Below are 19,517 nucleotides of genomic sequence, written 5' to 3' on the forward strand. Positions count from 1 at the left end.
TACTACTACTCCCCCTACTCCTGTACTAGTGACACTACTACTCACCCTACTCCTGTAGTAGTGATACTACTACTACTCACCCTACTCCTGTAGTGATACTACTACTACTCACCCTACACCTGTAGTAGTGATACTACTACTACTCACCCTACTCTTGTAGTAGTGATACTACTACTACTCACCCTACTCCTGTAGTAGTGATACTACTACTACTCACCCTACCCCTGTAGTAGTGATACTACTACTACTCACCCAACTCCTGTAGTAGTGATACTACTACTACTCACCCAACCCCTGTAGTAGTGATACTACTACTACTCACCCTACTCCTGTAGTAGTGATACTACTACTACTCACCTTACGCCTGTAGTAGTGATACTACTACTACTCACCCAACCCCTGTAGTAGTAATACTACTATTACTCACCCAACCCCTGTAGTAGTGATACTGCTACTACTCACCCTACTCCTGTAGTAGTGATACTACTACTACTCACCCTACTCCTGTAGTAGTGATACTACTACTAACCCAACCCCTGTAGTAGTGATACTACTACTACTCACTCAACCCCTGTAGTAGTGATACTTTTACTACTCACCCAACCTCTGTAGTAGTGATACTACTACTACTCACCCCACTCCTGTAGTAGTGATACTGCTACTACTCACCCTACTCCTGTAGTAGTGATACTACTACTACTCACCCTACCCCTGTAGTAGTGATAACTACTACTACTCACCCAACCCCTGTAGTAGTAGTGATACTACTACTCACCCAACCCTTGTAGTAGTAATACTACAGGGGTTGTAGTAGTAATACTACTACTACTCACCAAACTCCTGTAGTAGTGATACTACTACTACTCACCCTACCCCTGTAGTAGTGATACTACTACTACTCACCCTACTCCTGTAGTAGTGATACTACTACTCACCCTACTCCTGTAGTAGTGATACTACTACTACTCACCCTACTCCTGTAGTAGTGATACTACTACTACTACTCACCTTACTCCTGTAGTAGTGATACTACTACTACTCACCCAACCCCTGTAGTAGTGATACTACTACTACTCACCCTACCCCTGTAGTAGTGATACTACTACTACTCACCCAACCCCTGTAGTAGTAGTGATACTACTCACCCAACCCTTGTAGTAGTAATACTACAGGGGTTGTAGTAGTAATACTACTACTACTACTCACCCTACCCCTGTAGTAGTGATACTACTACTACTCACCCAACCCCTGTAGTAGTGATACTACTACTACTCACCCTACTCCTGTAGTAGTGATACTACTACTCACCCTACTCCTGTAGTAGTGATACTACTACTACTCACCAAACTCCTGTAGTAGTGATACTACTACTACTCACCCTACTCCTGTAGTAGTGATACTACTACTCACCCTACTCCTGTAGTAGTGATACTACTACTACTCACCCTACTCCTGTAGTAGTGATACTACTACTACTCACCCTACCCCTGTAGTAGTGATACTACTACTACTCACCCTACTCCTGTAGTAGTGATACTACTACTACTCACCCTACTCCTGTAGTAGTGATACTACTACTACTCACCCTACTCCTGTAGTAGTGATACTACTACTACTCACCCAACCCCTGTAGTAGTGATACTACTACTACTCACCCTACACCTGTAGTAGTGATACTACTACTACTCACCCTACTCCTGTAGTAGTGATACTACTACTACTCACCCTACCCCTGTAGTAGTGATACTACTACTACTCACCCTACTCCTGTAGTAGTAGTGATACTACTACTACTCACCCTACACCTGTAGTAGTGATACTACTACTACTCACCCTACTCCTGTAGTAGTGATACTACTACTACTCACCCTACCCCTGTAGTAGTGATACTACTACTACTCACCCTACTCCTGTAATAGTAGTGATACTACTACGGACCCAGCTCCCCTTGCTCTGTTTCTACCCTCCTCGTTCCCTCTGCTTCAGCAACAACAAAGGCCTTCTCATCACCACGCCCAGTCAGCCTGCTCTCGCTGGGAGGTCACTCCCAGCGACGTTGCCATGAAAGTTGCAGCTCGGGTTGAATACGTGTCAATAAAACAAACAGGAACAGCAGGCAATTTTAGAAGCAACCATCTTTTCATCTTCTGCATCTTTTCCTGAATGCAACAATTCAAAGCCATAATATGAGCATGTAAATTAATATTTTGAAGTTACACCCTTATTTTAATTACTTTAATTACACTGACTCCCTATTGCAGCTCACGATGAATTCGAGGTAATCGTTATTACTTCTAGGATGCTAATTGAATTGCTTTGATTTAGCCGCACTCCACTGTGGTGTGTATTGCATTTGATGAATATAAATTATATGATACACGTGCAATGTACATAGGGTCTAAATCCTACCACAACTCAAAGACACTTTAAATTAAAATACGTAATAAAGCGCGCTGATGAAAACCTAAAAACTCTTATCTCCATATATATAAAAGGCAAAGTTGTGATTATGTGTGTCTGTTCAAAATGTTAAGCATACTTCCCAACATGCAACAAACTTGAAATTTGCCATGTGGGTACTTTCCAGACTATACACCATGCAAAAATTATAAAAAAATACACTTTTTGGGGGGGGGGGGGGGGGAGCTCAATAATGCATAGATTTTTTGCACGGCAAGTGAGCTGTGACGTCACATCTGTCATGATACCCGCGCATGTGGAAGCGTAACGCATTGTAGTGTAGTGGTTAGCGCACTTTGTATGTGTCTGTCTGTGTGTGGAAGCGTAACGCATTGTAGTGTAGTGGTTAGCGCGCCGCGCTACGAACCCGGCGCCCCGAGTTCGAATCCCGCTCACGGCCACCACCGGTGACGATTATTTGAACCGGTCCTGGGCCTCCCCTAGGTCGACTCAGCCTCAAACGAGTAACTGGTGTGGTGTGTGAACATCGCCACTGGGGAGACAAAGGCGGCCGGGCGTGGTGAATCCAAGTCCCGGGCGAAGCCGTGTAGTTAAAGCATGTATTCTATATAAATACAATCAACTGTTTGCCAGGTGGCGGTTTCGCATGCCTGTAATCCAGTGCTGTGGAGAAGAGTGTTGCTGGATCACGCAAATGCCACGAAACCTCCCTTCCCATGGGGGTCGAGGTCACCATTCCCCCCCCCCCCCGCTTGCCAGAAGAATGCAGTACAGCATAAGTCTCCGTCTGTTTTCATCTGTTACTCTATTCCTGTATAGATGAAGTTTGGTTTCTCCAGAACTCGGGTTTACCTTTCACGTGTTTACCTTTCACGTGTGTAATCACTCATTCATAGAGTTGGTCAAAGATCCCACTTTAGGGCCACACAACTTAGGCAATTGTCGGCGCTGATTCCAGCTGCCTTCTTGCTCTCTCTGTGTTTCTCGTGCCTAAGGAAATCTGCGTGCATTGCAAACTTTGAACGTTTACTTTTTTTAAACAACCAACTATTTAAAACCCTTAGGTTAATTTGCAAAAAAGCATAACACCACTGTAATTGTATAATCACCAGCATGATTGGACAATGTCCCATCAAATACTAAAACTATATAGTTTTTATTTTATTAGGTAAGGCCCACTAAAGCTATGTAGCTATTTTTCAAAAGTAACCTGGCCTGGAAATGTATAGCGGCCAAATACTCTAAACGCATGTTTCTAAAGTGCGAAGGGAAAATCCAGAGGACCCAGCGAAAAATCCACGCGACCACAGGGAGAACATGCAATCTCCAAATATACAGGCGTCAGGGTCGGGATCGAACCCCATGTCCTCGTGTATACTGGGCGAGGCAGTTAACATCTCGCAACCATTGCGTGCTAAATCGTGATGATCATGGCTGACTTGCACGTTGTGCCTGATCATTTCGCAAATGTCTGCGCTCCACACCTCCACCAACCAGCACTGCCCAGCATGGGGTAGTATCATTAAATAACCTCCATGACCAGTTAAAGAATGGTCATGCCCTGTTTCAGTGGTGGATTGAGAAAATACTGTCCATGTAAATATACAGGGTGGCCCAAAGGACAGGACACAGGGTTATTTCATTCATTTTAACACTGGCATTAAAACATTTAAATTGTTTATTCTTTAAGATCATATGTAATCTATTATCATGATGAATATGTTTTTCTTCTTCTTCCTGTGGGGGTTACCTCAAATCTGTCGTTTACAAACTCGACCGAGTATCCTGAATGAATTGAGACAACAGAACATGATTGATGAATGTTCAAAGATACCACAGCTGCAATTAAATAAAAAAAACGTCCTAAGTTAATGTTAAAAGATAAATCATGCATTAATATTAATGGAAGTCATTTTGGGCCACCCTGTATATATATTATGTAGGGGGCGGGGGGGTAGAGTTTTGAGATGACCCGAGTAGGCTTTCTTTCAAAGTAATGCCCTGATTTTTTTTCTCTTTGATCAGCATTAACAGGACCAACAGATGCAGATGTAACTCACACAAAAAAGTACATTCACACACCAACATAACAAATGCAACATCAACCTCACTATTGGTGATCATGTGTGGTGATACGTTCTGAAATGAAATGCCAAGTATAACGTAGCATATCTAAAACACAATAATAATGATTCCACGTTTATTTGGAAAGTGTCTACGTTACGATGACTGTGATGACCATGGACAGGAGGTCACTGTACGTATACAGATTCACTTTTGCAGCACGCTTCGGTGCTGACTTTGCCAATTCAGGGCTGACTGTGAAATTGAGCCACTGGCAAATATTAAAATGAAAGCACTTTAGTGTTTAAGCTTCAAACCACAGCACTGAAATTGAAACATCAACACCCATAATTTATTGCAACGTGTAATTTCCCGAGGCTTGCTTTGCAAAAGAAATACGTTTTCTCAATGGTCGTCTGGATACAAATCAAAGTTTCTCACGCATTTGTTTGTAATTGCATTATTTGCAACGCTTTAATTACAAAATGCCAGAAAAAGCCACTAAATGAGACCTTTAAAGAATTATAAAGATTAGATGTCATTGCTGTATTTCCGAGCCGTTGAATAGTAGCTGCCTCCACCTAGTTAATTATATGGCAATGTCCTAAAGTGTGCAATTCTGCATTTCAAATTTAAATTGCACCGCGGTGTTTAAATCCCGTGCAAACAGTGTCAAGTTCCCAACAATATATGCAAACCTAAAACTAATTGAAGGAAGTAAGGTTATTAAAAATTACAACCTAACATGATGCATGTCACTCAACCATCATCGTCATCATCATTATCTGCGACGATCGATCCACTGCTGGACGAAGGCCACCCACAGCCACCGCCACCTCTCACGATCCGACGAAGCCACAATCCATCCAGCACCTGCAGTTGAACTGATCTCATCATTCCATCTCCTTGGTGAACGATCTCTCGGATGCATTCCATTCCGTGGTTGCCACTCGGTTATTATTGTTGACCATCTTCCATCATCGCCGTCCCTTCTAGCGGCGTGTCCTGCCCAAGCTCACTTACTTTTATTAATAATTTAGATGATGACATTGACATACTTGTGCTTTCGAATACACGTATTGCCCTTGTGTGGCTCTCAATGCAATTACAAGCATGCATCTCTCCATGCTCCTTTGCGCACTTTTGAGTTTATGTTTAATATATGACAGTCACTTTTATTTGGTTGAATTATGACAGTGCTGCTTCAGGCTAACAGACCGCGACATTGGCAATTAGGTCATGGACATATTGCCATATCCAGGAATATCATTCACGTGGTGAATATTTCAGGGACTCCACGGTTTAACTGAGGTCTTCTCACCGATATAACATCACGGGTAATATTCTTGGTTCTTTCGGTAAAGTCACGTAGAAGGGAAACAATAAAATAATAAAAATATAAAACAAAAAATACAATTATTTTATTGTTTCCCTTCTACGTGACTTTACCGAAAGAACCAAGAATATGAATCCCTGCAGTCACGAAAGCTTTAAATCACGGGTAATAATCAACATAAACAGGTCTCCATTCTGTATCGCCACATAGGAAAAAAACATTCCTTTGTCCAATGAACTATCAATATTCCATTCTTAAGGAATCGACCATATATAATTTACATGCAAAAGTTTGCTCATCACTGTCACTCACTAAAATAACTGACGAACCACACACACCACAATCGTAACGACATAATCTATATACATGAGAAACTACGGTTAACTTGAGTGGCAGTGGATTTCCCTGGGAAGTTAGCAAAACCAGCTCAATGCTCTGACAAGCACCTTGACTTGCTGACCCAAGCAGTCAGCTGAACACATTCGTCAATAACCTATCTGCTATAAAATCAATCATTTATCCCGGCAACTCTCTTTAATGAAGAGAGGCCATTGCAAGAAATGTCACCCACTACATACTCTTTTCTATTCTTGGTTCTTTCGGTAAAGTCACGTAGAAGGGACTTTACAGAAAGAACCAAGAACATGAATCCCTGCAGTCACGAAAGCTTTAAATAAAACAAAAATACTCTTTACTCTTTCGAGCAGTGTTTATGATGTTTAGTGTTTTTTTTTTGTTACCTGTTACTTGTGCCAACTCGGAGGAATCTCTCAGACGTCTGTTTTATGAAATGAAACAACAATGTGCGAGACGTCTCCGGCAATCACACTCGAGGTGTAATCCACGAACGCGTTCCGCACGACGGCGTGGGTTTCAGCGAAGTGGGGCTATCACGAGAGAGGCCTTGTGCAGCTTGTCAAGTTTAATTGTAGGGGAAATCCGGCGACGTCCGTAACCCGGGCATTGTCGTGAGTAGCGGCCGCTGATGTGATGTTCCCACGATTAGATTACCTCGTGGCAATCGAGACGTTATCTCTGCGTCCATTGGAGAGGGCGGCGGAAACACAATGCATTTTTCGGCTGCCAAGCTGGCAGCTGAAAAATCTTCTTTCAGTTTCTTTCGTGTGTGTGTAGTCAAGTAAAGTAAAAAAACGTATTTAGCAAACAGGGGAGCGGTAGGGTAGCGCTTAATGCGCTGCGCTACGAACCTGGCGAACCGAGTTAGATTACCGCTCACGGTCAATACCAGCGACGATTATCTGAACCGGTCATGGGCCTCCTGTAGGTCGACTCAACCTCAAATGAGTACCTGGTGCGGTGTGTAAACATCGTCCCTGGGGAGACAAAGGCGGCCGGACGTGGTGCTGGCCACCGACCCACTCGTGTGCTGTGCCGGCCTTCATAGGTGCTCGCTAACAGCACTTGCTCCGACAGTCTGTTAAGGCTACACGGGGGATGTACACACCGTGCTAATTGGAGGTGCGGTGACCTTTTGAGTAAAGTAAAAAAGTTAAAGTGTCTCCTTGCTCAAATAACAAATAGGGGGTCGGTCATCTTCAGTGGTAGCCGTGAGCAAGCAGTGGAATTCCACATTACAATGTGGTACCGATTTTATAGGCAATGTAGGGATGATTGGCTGATTTATCCCCTAACTGGGATGTTAACTCACAACCTTCCACTAATGAACAAAGCAATCTGTCACAGCACTACTCATCTAGATATATTTAGTACGTAAAAAAACACAACGTGTTTTAACCTTTAAAGCTCACACAATAAAAAAACTACTATTTTGAATGTCCAGTTCTTGGTACTATATACCCACAAAGACTCCTGTGGACGGTTGCACCGAAGCACGGAATCCATAATCGCTCTACCTTTGTAAACGTTTATTTTTTGAAAAATGAGATTAAATTGAAATGACACCTTTTAGCGTGTATTTAAAATATAATTGTCATCATAACAAAGGGCAATTTGTTAATCTAACGACAGCATTTAGAACGTTCGAGAGAAGCCAAACGCGAATGCCCGTTTTAACACGACCAAGTGTGGTGGGGATTTCTCAGAATGTGGCCTCGTACTCCCAACTGTGACGGTTGAAGGCAATCACGGCGGAGGATAATGCGCACGGAGTGGAAAACCGAAATAACTAAAGCGATAATCAGCGGACGAAATAAGAGCAACTGTGATGACGGTGAGCACTGCGCGGTGGGGTGGATTGGAACGCTTAAGCCAAACAAATAAGAGTGAGCAGAGGATGAATGTAAAGGCGTGAAAATGGCACTCGCACACAGGTGCAAGGGAACAACAACACGAGGCAACATAACGCATTTAGAGGAAACGCATTCAAGAGAGAAATGGGAAAGGTTAACAAGAGAATTGATGGCTATTACTGCAAAAATGTAGGGCCTGTATTTCGGGCACGTGTACATGCACATGCAAAAACACACACACACACATGTACACATACACTCGAAGGAAAAGACCCCCTGTTTAGCCTTTTACGAACTGTTGGGAGAAGTGCTGTTAGCGAGCACCTATTGAGGCTGGTGTGGCCACAGTGGGGGAGCGATATGGTATGTTGAACTTCTTTTGCATCCCACGTAGCCAATCATGCTAACGGGAGGTGAAGCGCAACAACTAAACACCACGAAAATCAGTTCTAGAGAAATGAGATTGCAATATATATATTTAAAAGTGCTTAGCTCCAATGGCTTCCTAATATCGGAAAGAAGAGTGTTCCGGACGGCCGCAGACGCACATCTAAAAGCGCACGATGCAGCCACCGTCTTTGTTCGATGGCTGATCCCCAAACAAAAACATAAGTGAACAAAAAACATCCACATAGTAACATGCGTACATGTGTACACCTATAGGCGCACACAAACAAACATGTTTTAAGACATACACGCGTATCTAAACACGCACACGCTGGTGGACACACACGAACATCCACAACTTAGCCTCAATATTCTGCTGGGTCAGTGGTATTCGTGAGCATCTATTCACAGACCACATGGGAAGGGAAATCTGCCTATGTATCACACAATACTGAACTGCTGTCGACATGGAAACCCATAATAACAGTATAAACTGTATGAGATGAGTATTGATGAGCTAAAGTTATTCCTCTGTCTCACCGCTGCCTGACAGTCAGTCACATTTGCTCTCGCTGATTTGACTACGACCGAGGACAATAGGATAACAATGCAGTTCTTCGGGCACTGTTGATGGCATTGCATACATCATGAAGCCGCGTGCTGTGTGTACACTTGGCTTCGTGTTGTTTGTTGACAGACCGCATCTACGCACTTTGTTTTTGATCAATTCGCTCCAAGTTTGACCCAGATCACGTAAATCAAGTCCAAGCGTATTTTGTCTAACTGATTTGAAAACTGAAAAGAAAAAAGCCAAGATGGAGTGTCATTTGCAAGTGACCTAGGCCACAGGGAAAAAAAAATTAGGGCCATGAAGCAAATCGACATCAGAATAAATAAATAAATAAAAATACATGCGCCAATCGACACGTGATAAAATATATTTACCGAATTGTCACGGTCGTGCACGGCTAGGAATCAAAACCTGTGCTATTGGGATCGTAGCACAGTGCGCTAAGTAGGGGTGTCACTATTTAGTGATTCATCAGCATCTATAATAATTAAGTTCACGATACCTGCACAGAATCGCATGCTTAGAAATGTATATGTTTGGCTGCGTATATTACACGTTGTATGTAATTGGTTTACGGGATCTCTCCAGCCACCAAAGGTCAATACAATCAACACATTTAAATTCAACAAATTGATGCTTGAACTGAAATCGTGCCGGTTCGTGGAATCGCAAGGCCGGCGAAACGTTGCACTCCCCCGTGCTCACCGCTGTTCGTGAACACGCACGCGCATTTGCTCCCGTCCACGTGTCTCATGCAATTGCATTGGCCAACGTGACAAAGAGTCCGCTTATTCAACAAAGTGCGGGGGAGGGAGGAGGGACATTGTTCGTGTCCATCGGCGGTTGCATGTCCAAGAGTGGAATTTCCACGTTACTGCTGGGTGTCAGTCTGCCCGTAGCACAACCACTGATGGCTTCCCGCAGGTTGGCGATAATGTTAGAGAGATGGTGGGAAGAGTTAACCCCCCGACTGGGTTTAAGAACTCGCAATGTTCAGCATTCGAGTGGAGCTCTCAATACACGGTTGGCTACGTACGGTGCGAAAGAAGTTCAACATAGATACATACAACACCCGCCTTATGCCGCTATGCGGTGGCGCCTGTGGCCAGGCCTGGTGAGGCCACGTGGCGTGTCAAAGGCTCGCTGACAGGAGGTCACGGGACAGACCCAGGTGCCATGGGTTGACTAACTGAGATGACTGGCAGATGCACCAGCTGTGCCCACGACCATATATATACACATACACATACTTACAACGAACTTGGTTATATGGGTGGCATGTTGGCCACGTGGTAACACTTGTGCTCACAGCAAAAAAAGGGTCTGGTTTCGTTTCTTGACTCGTTCGCCTTTCCGCGTGTAATTTGCACGGTCTCCCCCTGCTCTGTACGGGTTCCCTTCTGGGTTCTCCACGTTCGTCTCCCATCGCTGAACAACCGCCCATATAAAATGTGACTGGACACTGGCCAATCATCCCAATGCTGAAAAATTACCTTCAAATTACTTCATTGGTTTTACACTGTAAGCGACATCGCTCCCACCGGCCCCGATTGCGAAAACATGGGCAGGACTGCTGCTGCCGCCAAAGTGTCTTGAGACTCGACGACGCTATCCCGGGTAAACAAGCGTAGTAGTAATAGTAATAAGAAAAATACTATTTTATATCGCAGGCAGGCAGGCAGGCATTGCTGCCTATAATGAATGTGGTGCGGTGCCGTGCTTCGCAGGGTGCGTCACCCGTAATGAGCTCATCCTCCTCCTCCTCCTGCACGACCGCCTGCAGCGTGTCAATCTCCCACTTGTGCACCTCGCTCCCCCACAACGCCGGCACGAGGACGTCGTAGCGCGACCTGTTGGGAACAGTCACCACAGACACCAGCAGCAGCGTCGGACTCTCCCCGCGGTGTGAACGCGGTATTTGGGGGGTGGGGAGCGATGCGTGACTCCAAAGCAGAGTGCAGTCATCCGGCATCAGCACGTGTTCTCGGTGTGTATCAGCCGAGTGGGTGTTGTGGTGATCGAACCCTAAAAAAAGACGACAAATAAACCAAATATCACCTGTATGGCCTTAACAGGCTGCAGGGACAAGTGCTGTTCGCGAGCACCTATGAAGGCCGGCACCAAGGGCGGAGCCAGGGGGGTGACAGGGTAGACAATTGTCACCCCCGAAAAAATTTAAAATCGAAAATCTGAAACATTCTGCGTATAAGTGTACAACACTCGGTCTGGCGGACCCCGTGCAACTGCATTGTCAGAGTGTGTCGCCAACCGATGGCGTCTAGTTCAACAGCCTGACTCTCTAATCATTCTTGAAATTAACATTTGTTGAATGTCACCCCGGGCTGAAAATCCTGGCACCGCCCCTGGCCGGCACAGTGCACGAAGAGATGGGTGGCCAGTACCACGCCCGGCCGCCTTTGTCTCCCTAATAACGATGTTTACACACCTTCACCAGGTACTATTTTGAGGCTGAGTTGACCCAGCAGAGGTCCAGGACAAATCAGATAATCGTCACTGGTGCTGACCGTGACCGGGAGTCAAAACCGGGTTGCCGGATTCGTAGCGGAGTGCACTCACCACTACCACTACCGCTCCCCGCAACCTCGCACACACATTTGCTCTGTGAGAATTCAGCAGCATTTATCTTATCGACGTGAAACTGGCCACTCCGATTGGGATGAGGAATATCCACCCCTGGCTCATACATGGTCACTGGCTCATGAAGATGAGTGCTGCCCCAATGTACACTTTGGCTTGGCTTCGCTTTACCCGAGCGAAAACAAATTGCCTTTACTTAGCTAGTAATGGTCGATCACTTCCAGTAAATAAATTAATATGGCTTCGGCAACAATCTCTTGGGGCAATATGAGGACAGCAGCAGCCAATGATAATTAATTATAGGTCGAGCTGCAGAGCTCACAATTCTAAACAGTGGTACATTATTTGTAGATGTTAAATCAACCTAATCTATATGACAGTGATTTAAGGAAAGTAATAATACGAGACGGAGATATTGCAGTGCAAGTCGGTGGCCAGTCATGAAGGGGCAGGCATAAAGCCTTAAAGAAAAAAAAACATGGAGAGGCGATGCCTCGACTCGGCAACAATTTTGGGTACTGGCAGAAGGATGGAAGAAATAGCACTGTGTGTAAGCACCAGTGATATTGGCCGAAATAACTTTCTAAATGCAGGAATCTCAAGTAATCAAATGTGTTTGCGTTTAACCTACGAGCGAATGTGGCTCAATTACAAAGTTGACAGAAAGGCAAAGAACCCCTATTTAGCACTTGCTGGGGATATAATCAGCCCACCATCCCTCTGGGATTAATAAAATGGGAAACACTTTGTGCGAAGAAAACTAGAGGTGTCCTACGGAGAGACTGCCCACTTGTCTTATGAAAGTGACATTTTGCATCAACGGCTCAGGGCCTCTCATGGAGGGGAGTGCCACCAAATATTTGGTTGAACCAGAAGCAATTGGAAAATGTGCCCACCTATTTTCTATCTATTAAAAAGATGTATTTTACCAGGTAAAGCCTACTGAGCTATAGAGCTCTTTTCAGAAGCGACGTGGCTACAAATGATAGCTCGATGTGGCTTATCATGTGAAAATGTATAGCATCCAAATACTCTAGACGCATGCTTCAGGTGGAGCCACCAGTCCCTTTACCACAGTGGTTAGCAAGCTCCGCACAAATCCGGCGACCCAAGTTCCATTCCCAGCCACAGACAACATCAGTGGTGAATATCCAAACCGGTCCCTAGGCCTCGCCTAGGTTGACTCAGGCTATAGTGAGCACCTGGTGCTGTGTCGGCCACCAAACGGTCTGTTAACACTACTCACGAACAGCACCTTCCCTAACAGTTTGCCAAGGCTAAATATGGGGGATATTCGCCTTGGTCTTTGTGGAGAAAACGCTCTGGATATTGAAGGAGAGACCCTAAGGGATTGACATTTAACCCGTTGTCACTTCTGGGTCATTATTCAATTTGACGTGTGGGTCTGCTGCGATGGGCATCTCAGAAGGCACAAATGATCGCCGCGTGTCTGAATGCTGACGGCACACACGTAACGCGCAACATGCAATGCGTCATACAATAGTCATGAAGTAGGGGGCAACAAACACCGTAGCACTGCTTGGCAATAATGCGTAACGATTGCTCACCAATTAGTTCTAATCAATCACTGGACAGATGTGAAGGAAAGCAACACGCGCATTGTTAAACCCAACCATTAGGTGCTGTCATATTATTGCGAGGCTCATTCAATGGCTCGTGAATGCCCCACTGTCTATCCCGTCCAACGGAACAATATGACCACGTGTTACCCGGCGTGTCCAGCAATACAATGGAGTGCAAAGGGGTCAAACAAGGATGAAGGCAGCACAATGGAAAGAATGAATGTCTTAGAGCGGGCGCACACAATGCTGCAGATATAATGGGTGCAATGGGTGATTGACAATAGTGAGTGCTGCGTCTGATAAAACAAAAAAAAACATTGTGATTCAACCACGTGTTTGTTTGTTTGTTTTTATAATTGTTTTCATATCACATTCAAATATAGCGTATGGTTAAAAAATATATATTTAAATGCAGGTGGGAATACATTGTGCTGCAGGGGCATTAAAGCACAAAGACAATACGTAGAGGTCAGTGTTTGCTATGGAGGCCAGTTTCTGTGGGGTTGCCGGTTTGATCGCCATGGGTAGGGTTCGCTAAGGAGGGTGGTAGCTTTCTGGGCCTGGACCGGTTCTCACATCACTTGCCACTGATGTCAGCCGTGGAAGCGACTTGAACTTGGGTCGCCGGGTTCATAGCGCAGGGCGCTATCTGCTCCACCCCTTGTTGATATACTATTATAGAAAGCACTCAAATGATCAATATGCCAAAATGACTGTGGATTGTCCTACGGTTAAACTGGCGCCTACCAAAGCACTGTGTAATTTACACCAATTGCTCAAAGGCACCAATGTATAATGACAACTCCCAATACCTGTTTGAATTGAGAAACACATCCTTGTCAATTTGCTGCTGGATATGAAAGCCTCCGACTGCTAAGTCGGTCACGGCGGATCTATAACTTCTTCTTTACCATGCTTGTAACCCAAATATCCAAGGTTCGAATCCGAGCAGCTACCCTTAATGAAATCCCCGTTCTCATGCGTGGGTGAGTCGTGGGTCCCATCCTGGTTACCAGTGATTGTGGTATAACAGTTTTAATGGAAAATGTGAAAGAGCTACGTTGTGAATGCGATACAGTTAGACAATGAACGTGGGACTTCGAGTAAATAATCATTTCGCAAACAATAGGAAACGTTCCCTGGCATGCACAATAACCCAATTGTATTACATGTGCCAGCTTTGTTTGATTTTTTTGTACAAAGTGTACAATTCCAGTAAAGGCCCTTTGTGTAGTTTCGTGGAGTTGTTAGCGCACTGTGCTATGATCCCACCAGCTTGAGTTCAAGTCCAAACTACGGATCACATCAGTGGTGCTTATCTGAACCGGTCATAATCCTCCTGAAGGGTGACTAGGCCTACAATGAATACCTGGTGCAGTGTGCAAACACCAGCACTGGGGAGACAAAGGTAGCCCGACATGATGTTGGTCACACATCCCACTCCGTGCCGCCCTTCATAGGTGCTCGCTAACAGCACTTGAAGCAACAGTCTGTGAAGGCTACACTGGGGATCTTTGTCTTTATTTTGTGTGCTTAGTGGAGCGGTTAGCACACTATGCTAAGATCGGACTGACATGTATTGAATTCCTGGCCATGATGCACATCAGGGGCAGGAGTGTGTCAACATCGGCGTGCTGTCACACCACCTTCTTGTGCCATGCAGACATTCATATGCGCACAACGATCAGAAGCAGAATACTTTATATATACCCTGGAGGAATCCGATGAGCTATTAAGCTCTTCTTCACAGATGTCGAGTAGGAGAACGGGGTCAGAACGTTGGAATGACAAACGATACAATACACAACAGGGGTGCAGAGTATAGGAAAGGATAAGAAAATTACGGGAAAAAACCCGTTTTACTTTACCAGGTAAAGCCAACTGATCTATTAGCTTCTTTTTCAGAAGCGGGCCACAAGTGATAACTCAACGAAGTGCCTTAACATGTGGACATTTATAGCAGCCAAATAATCTAAGTAATTGCCTGCAAGGCTAAATAGACGTATACCCTTTACAGTATATGCTTTATTTTGTGCGCGCGCGTGTGCATTAATGCCATTGTCTTGATCCCACGCCACATTTTTATTGCGAAAACAATTGCTTATAATAGGACAATGGGTGTTTGTACACATCTCTTAAAACTAACGATAATTTACGTAACTTTATCAATCCACTGCTGGATGAAGGCTTCCCCACCCATGCCACTTTGGTCATGGGGGGGTTTGCGTAACCATACTTCACCACGTTGGTCAGTGCGAGTTGTGAAGGGGGTGGAATGCGTCTAGGACTGGTCCTGATATCCCTCATAACTGTATGTATTTTTTTATTTAAAGCTTTCGTGACTGCAGGGATTAATAATCTTGGTTCTTTCGGTAAAGTCACGTAGAAGGGAAACAATATTTATTGTTTTCCTTCTACGTGAATATAACTGTATGTATGTTGAACTTCTTTCGGACCGTACATAGCCCACCGTGCAAATCGGAGGTGCGAGCTGATGTTAGCCATGCCTGAGAGTACAACTCTATTTTATGGTACATAACACACTGTGCTAACAACTGGTCTACCCATGACACGTTCATTATCTGACCTATTATAAAAAAAAAACATTACTGGTGTGTGCATCAGGTTATGACTCATTATACATCCTTTCATAACATGTCCACATGGCAATTATGATGTTAGCTTGTATTTTTTCGTAAATTGCTGCAATTTTATAAATTGCCATTTGGCATGATGATACACACACACCGTTATTAAACGTAATTATTCAGTGGAAATTGAATAAAAGAAAAAACAACCTAGGAGTCATTTTATGAACTCCAATCAAGGAAACAGCACGCTCAACAATTACGGTGATTAATTAAAAATAATTTTATCCTGTGCCTTAGCGGTTAAACTCTACAGTTTTAAGCATAACATCAAATGTTCCAATTAAACCCCGACACCTAATGTTCACGTTTCATATAATTTAATGGTAAGTAAAAGTGTCGATTTAAAGCTTTCGTGACTGCAAGGATTCATCTTCTTTGGTTCTTTCGGTAAGGTCACGTAGAATGAGAATAAAATAACAAAATAACACAATAAAATTCTCACGACGTTTCGGCCACAACGCAAGCGGCCGTCTTCAGGTGAAAGGTACAGACCTGTCGGGTAAAAACCTATTACTATATCGTGTTACTGGCAAAGGAGGTCTCATAATGTAAAGGCTTACCCCGAGCTCTCAATACTCTGATAGTGCGCTGTTTTTGAGTTGTACGCCTTATGGTGTCATCTGGTCCAACACCAGTGGAGACTAGGCTCTAAGATAAGCCGTCTCGGGTGTGGACCAATCAAATTCAAGGACAGTGCATATCATTATCAGAATTGTTTCTTTTTGTTTGCATTTTTGACTGCATGTTTATGCAAACCGACACACCTGATGATGACCGTTTGAGTTATGGTCGAAACGTCGTGAGAATTTTTTATTGTTTTATATATATTTTGTTATTTTGTTGTTTCTCTTCAACGTGACTTTACCGAAAAAACTAAGAATATGAATTACTGCAGTCACGAAAGCTTTAAATCAAAATTTAAATGTGTATTGTTCTTTTGTTTGATGTGCAAAGTGGAATTTGTATTTAAATATATATAGAAATGTATGAAAAACCAAACATGTATCACATAAAGATACGACGTGTTTATTGCCTTTTGACTTCACAATTAAAAAGGAGAAATGAATAACGTTTAAAAATTCTGAATTAATGTTTTCAAATGCAAACAGCTGCCACTTAGGAAGACCGATAAACTCACATTTGTAATGAACAGCAGGGCTGAGCCTGGTTGGTACTTTAATCGGACACTGTTTGGGAATAGCAGGTGCTGTGGGGTTGAGAGGTGGCCACGAGATGGAAGCACAGCGATGGATTCTTGAATTTATCTGCACAAAGCTTTGAGTGTAACCCTCTCCTCGCCCCGGTGGGTCTTCTCCGGCTTTTCTGGTTTCCTCTCACAAGAAGTCAAACTCTAATCATTGAAATGTCCCAATGTGAAATGCAATATTATTATTTCAAAGTACATAAAATGTATAATACATTTTTTTGGTGGGGGGTTAGATGGCGTAAATATAAACTTGTTGTTAACCTACCACCACCCGACACAGCCAATGAGCAAGTTTTGTCACTCAAACAAAACGTGCCAAATAGTTACTACTTCAGCACACCGGTGTATTGGAGAGTAAACCCACACCATTTACAATTTGAGTACGACTTTTTGCTTGTGATCACAACCTCTTCATCAGATGCTTTGCCAGAATTGTGATAGAAATCTTCTCGTACATATAATCACCAACGATGTGTTAACTTGACATTTCACAGGGATAACCCCTGTACAGCCACACCTACGGCAAAACATAGGCAAAGTTTAATAATAGGGTTTTTCCCCTTTTTTCTGGCAACAAAACTGAAACCTTTTTACAAGGATTCATGTCTGCATTAACCACAATACCTGCAGTCAAAATGCAAACAAAAAACATACTATGATAATATATGCATTGATTGGCCCCTTGGTGTGGACCAATCAGTTTCAAGGACAATGCATATATTATCATAGTATGTTTTTTGTTTGTATTTTGACTGCAGGTATTGTGGTTAATGCAGTAACATGAATCCTCGTAGAAAAAGTTTCAGTTTTGTTGCCAGAAAAAAGGGGAAAAACCCTATTATTATTATGTATTTTGGTACTGGCAAAGGAGGTCTAATGATGTCGGCAAAGTTGTGACCCTGCAACACGTGACTCGCAGCGCCACTCGTAGCAGCGCCTCGATGAAGCTTCAGGGAGCCCCTCTAGAGGGCATTGAGGTCGACTCTTCCATGCTGTTAGCTCTTTCGGTAAAGTCACGTTGAAGGGAAACAATACAATAATAAAAACATACTATTTTGTTATTTATTATTTTATTGTTTCCCTTCAACGTGACTTTACCGAAAGAGCTAATAATATGAATTACTGCAGTCACGAAAGCTTTAAATCAAAATTCTTCCATGCTGGCTAAATGTCTTGTAAGCGGTGGAGGCGCATCCACGCTTTACCCCACGATACACGCCGACCTTCCACCGATCGACTATGACGGTCCCGTTTGTATTGCTGGTTGGACAGATTGTGAGGGGGGTGGGGTGAAGAAACTTGCCCCATTTATTAAACTGTCGTGTGGAGAACGTTAACACATCCACTTGGTGTATTCATGAGATAATCAGTGGACGTGTAGAGGCTTTTGCAATAATATGGTGTTTTTTCTCTCTATAATTTATCAATATTGTTTAAATAGGGTACATATAAATGCATCGTCGTGTGTATATATAATCTCTCTGCAAAGATGATAGCATATTGAAATAGGAAATTATAGATTGTGTTCCCAATCAATCGTAACAATTGCCAGTGTGAGTCAAGTCAAAGTGAAACGTCCCCTCTGACAAAATCTTGGCTGGGGACCAAATCTCTCCACGGGATGAGCTCTGTTGCTTTCCTGACCCTGAATAGTTGATGGGCTGAGTAACCCACTGCCGATGCTTGTTGTTAAAGGCCCAATGTATAAACGATCACCAAACCACCAATCTTTGAGGTTCTGACTCGCACAACTACCAATTGTCCCATCGCCATGCTATGAATCAGCTGAATTGCAATTGTGAGAGCCAGGCAGGAATACAAACCCCTTATTTTATTGTGCTGGATAGCTAGAAATTGGGACACAATTGCACCAATGATGGGAATTGTAGGTGCGCCGCTCCACGTGGTTGAAATAGTGGCGCGTATTTTTGTATTCCCATTTCCTTTCAACTATCTCTGTTATACCACTGGCAAAAGCTAACCACACACACACACACAAAAGACACGAACCCCACCTGCACATTTTCACAGATACATACACACAATGTCCTCTGTTCTGCATTCATAGGCAGTAGAGGCAAGTGCCGCTAGTGAAACGGCTATTAATGCCCGCACCGCATGCGATAGGGTGGTGTGACCATCACAACGGCAGGCATACTTTGTCTCTTCATTTGCTCAGGTTTACACATTGTGTTCGGTACTTGCCGGCCGGCGACATCCGTACACACACACAAGCGGAAATGGAAAAATAAAATGATTTAGCCTCATAGACCTTCGGGGTAAATTATGTTAGTAAGCCTGTACAAACGTCATCGTGACGCACAAGGGGCTGGCGCGTCAACACGCTTTACGTTGCCACACTCTTAATAGGATACTCTTTTTAATGTTCAGTCAACCTAGGGGATGTCCATGACAGGTCCAAATATCGCTTGCTGCTGGTGTTATCCACGATTGAGAATTCACTTTGGAACGAAAACATATTAAATGTT

The 19,517-nt window shown here is 43.7% G+C and overlaps 1 protein-coding gene across 1 annotated transcript in view; it reads right to left on the bottom strand.

Moving 5' to 3' along the window:
* LOC116939867 (uncharacterized) overlaps positions 1-19,517 on the bottom strand; it is a 153,056-nt gene that overhangs the window by 55,489 nt on the left and 78,050 nt on the right. Inside the window, exon 5 of the mRNA XM_032948801.2 lies at positions 10,727-10,839. Within this exon, the coding sequence (XP_032804692.2) occupies positions 10,727-10,839 (113 nt within the window). The remainder of the gene's footprint in view (positions 1-10,726; positions 10,840-19,517) is intronic.

The sequence above is a fragment of the Petromyzon marinus genome, chromosome 7 (genome assembly GCF_048934315.1).
Source record: "Petromyzon marinus isolate PM22_M1 ecotype Great Lakes invasive population chromosome 7, UKy_Petmar_22M1.pri1.0, whole genome shotgun sequence".
NCBI classification, from domain to species: domain Eukaryota; kingdom Metazoa; phylum Chordata; class Hyperoartia; order Petromyzontiformes; family Petromyzontidae; genus Petromyzon; species Petromyzon marinus.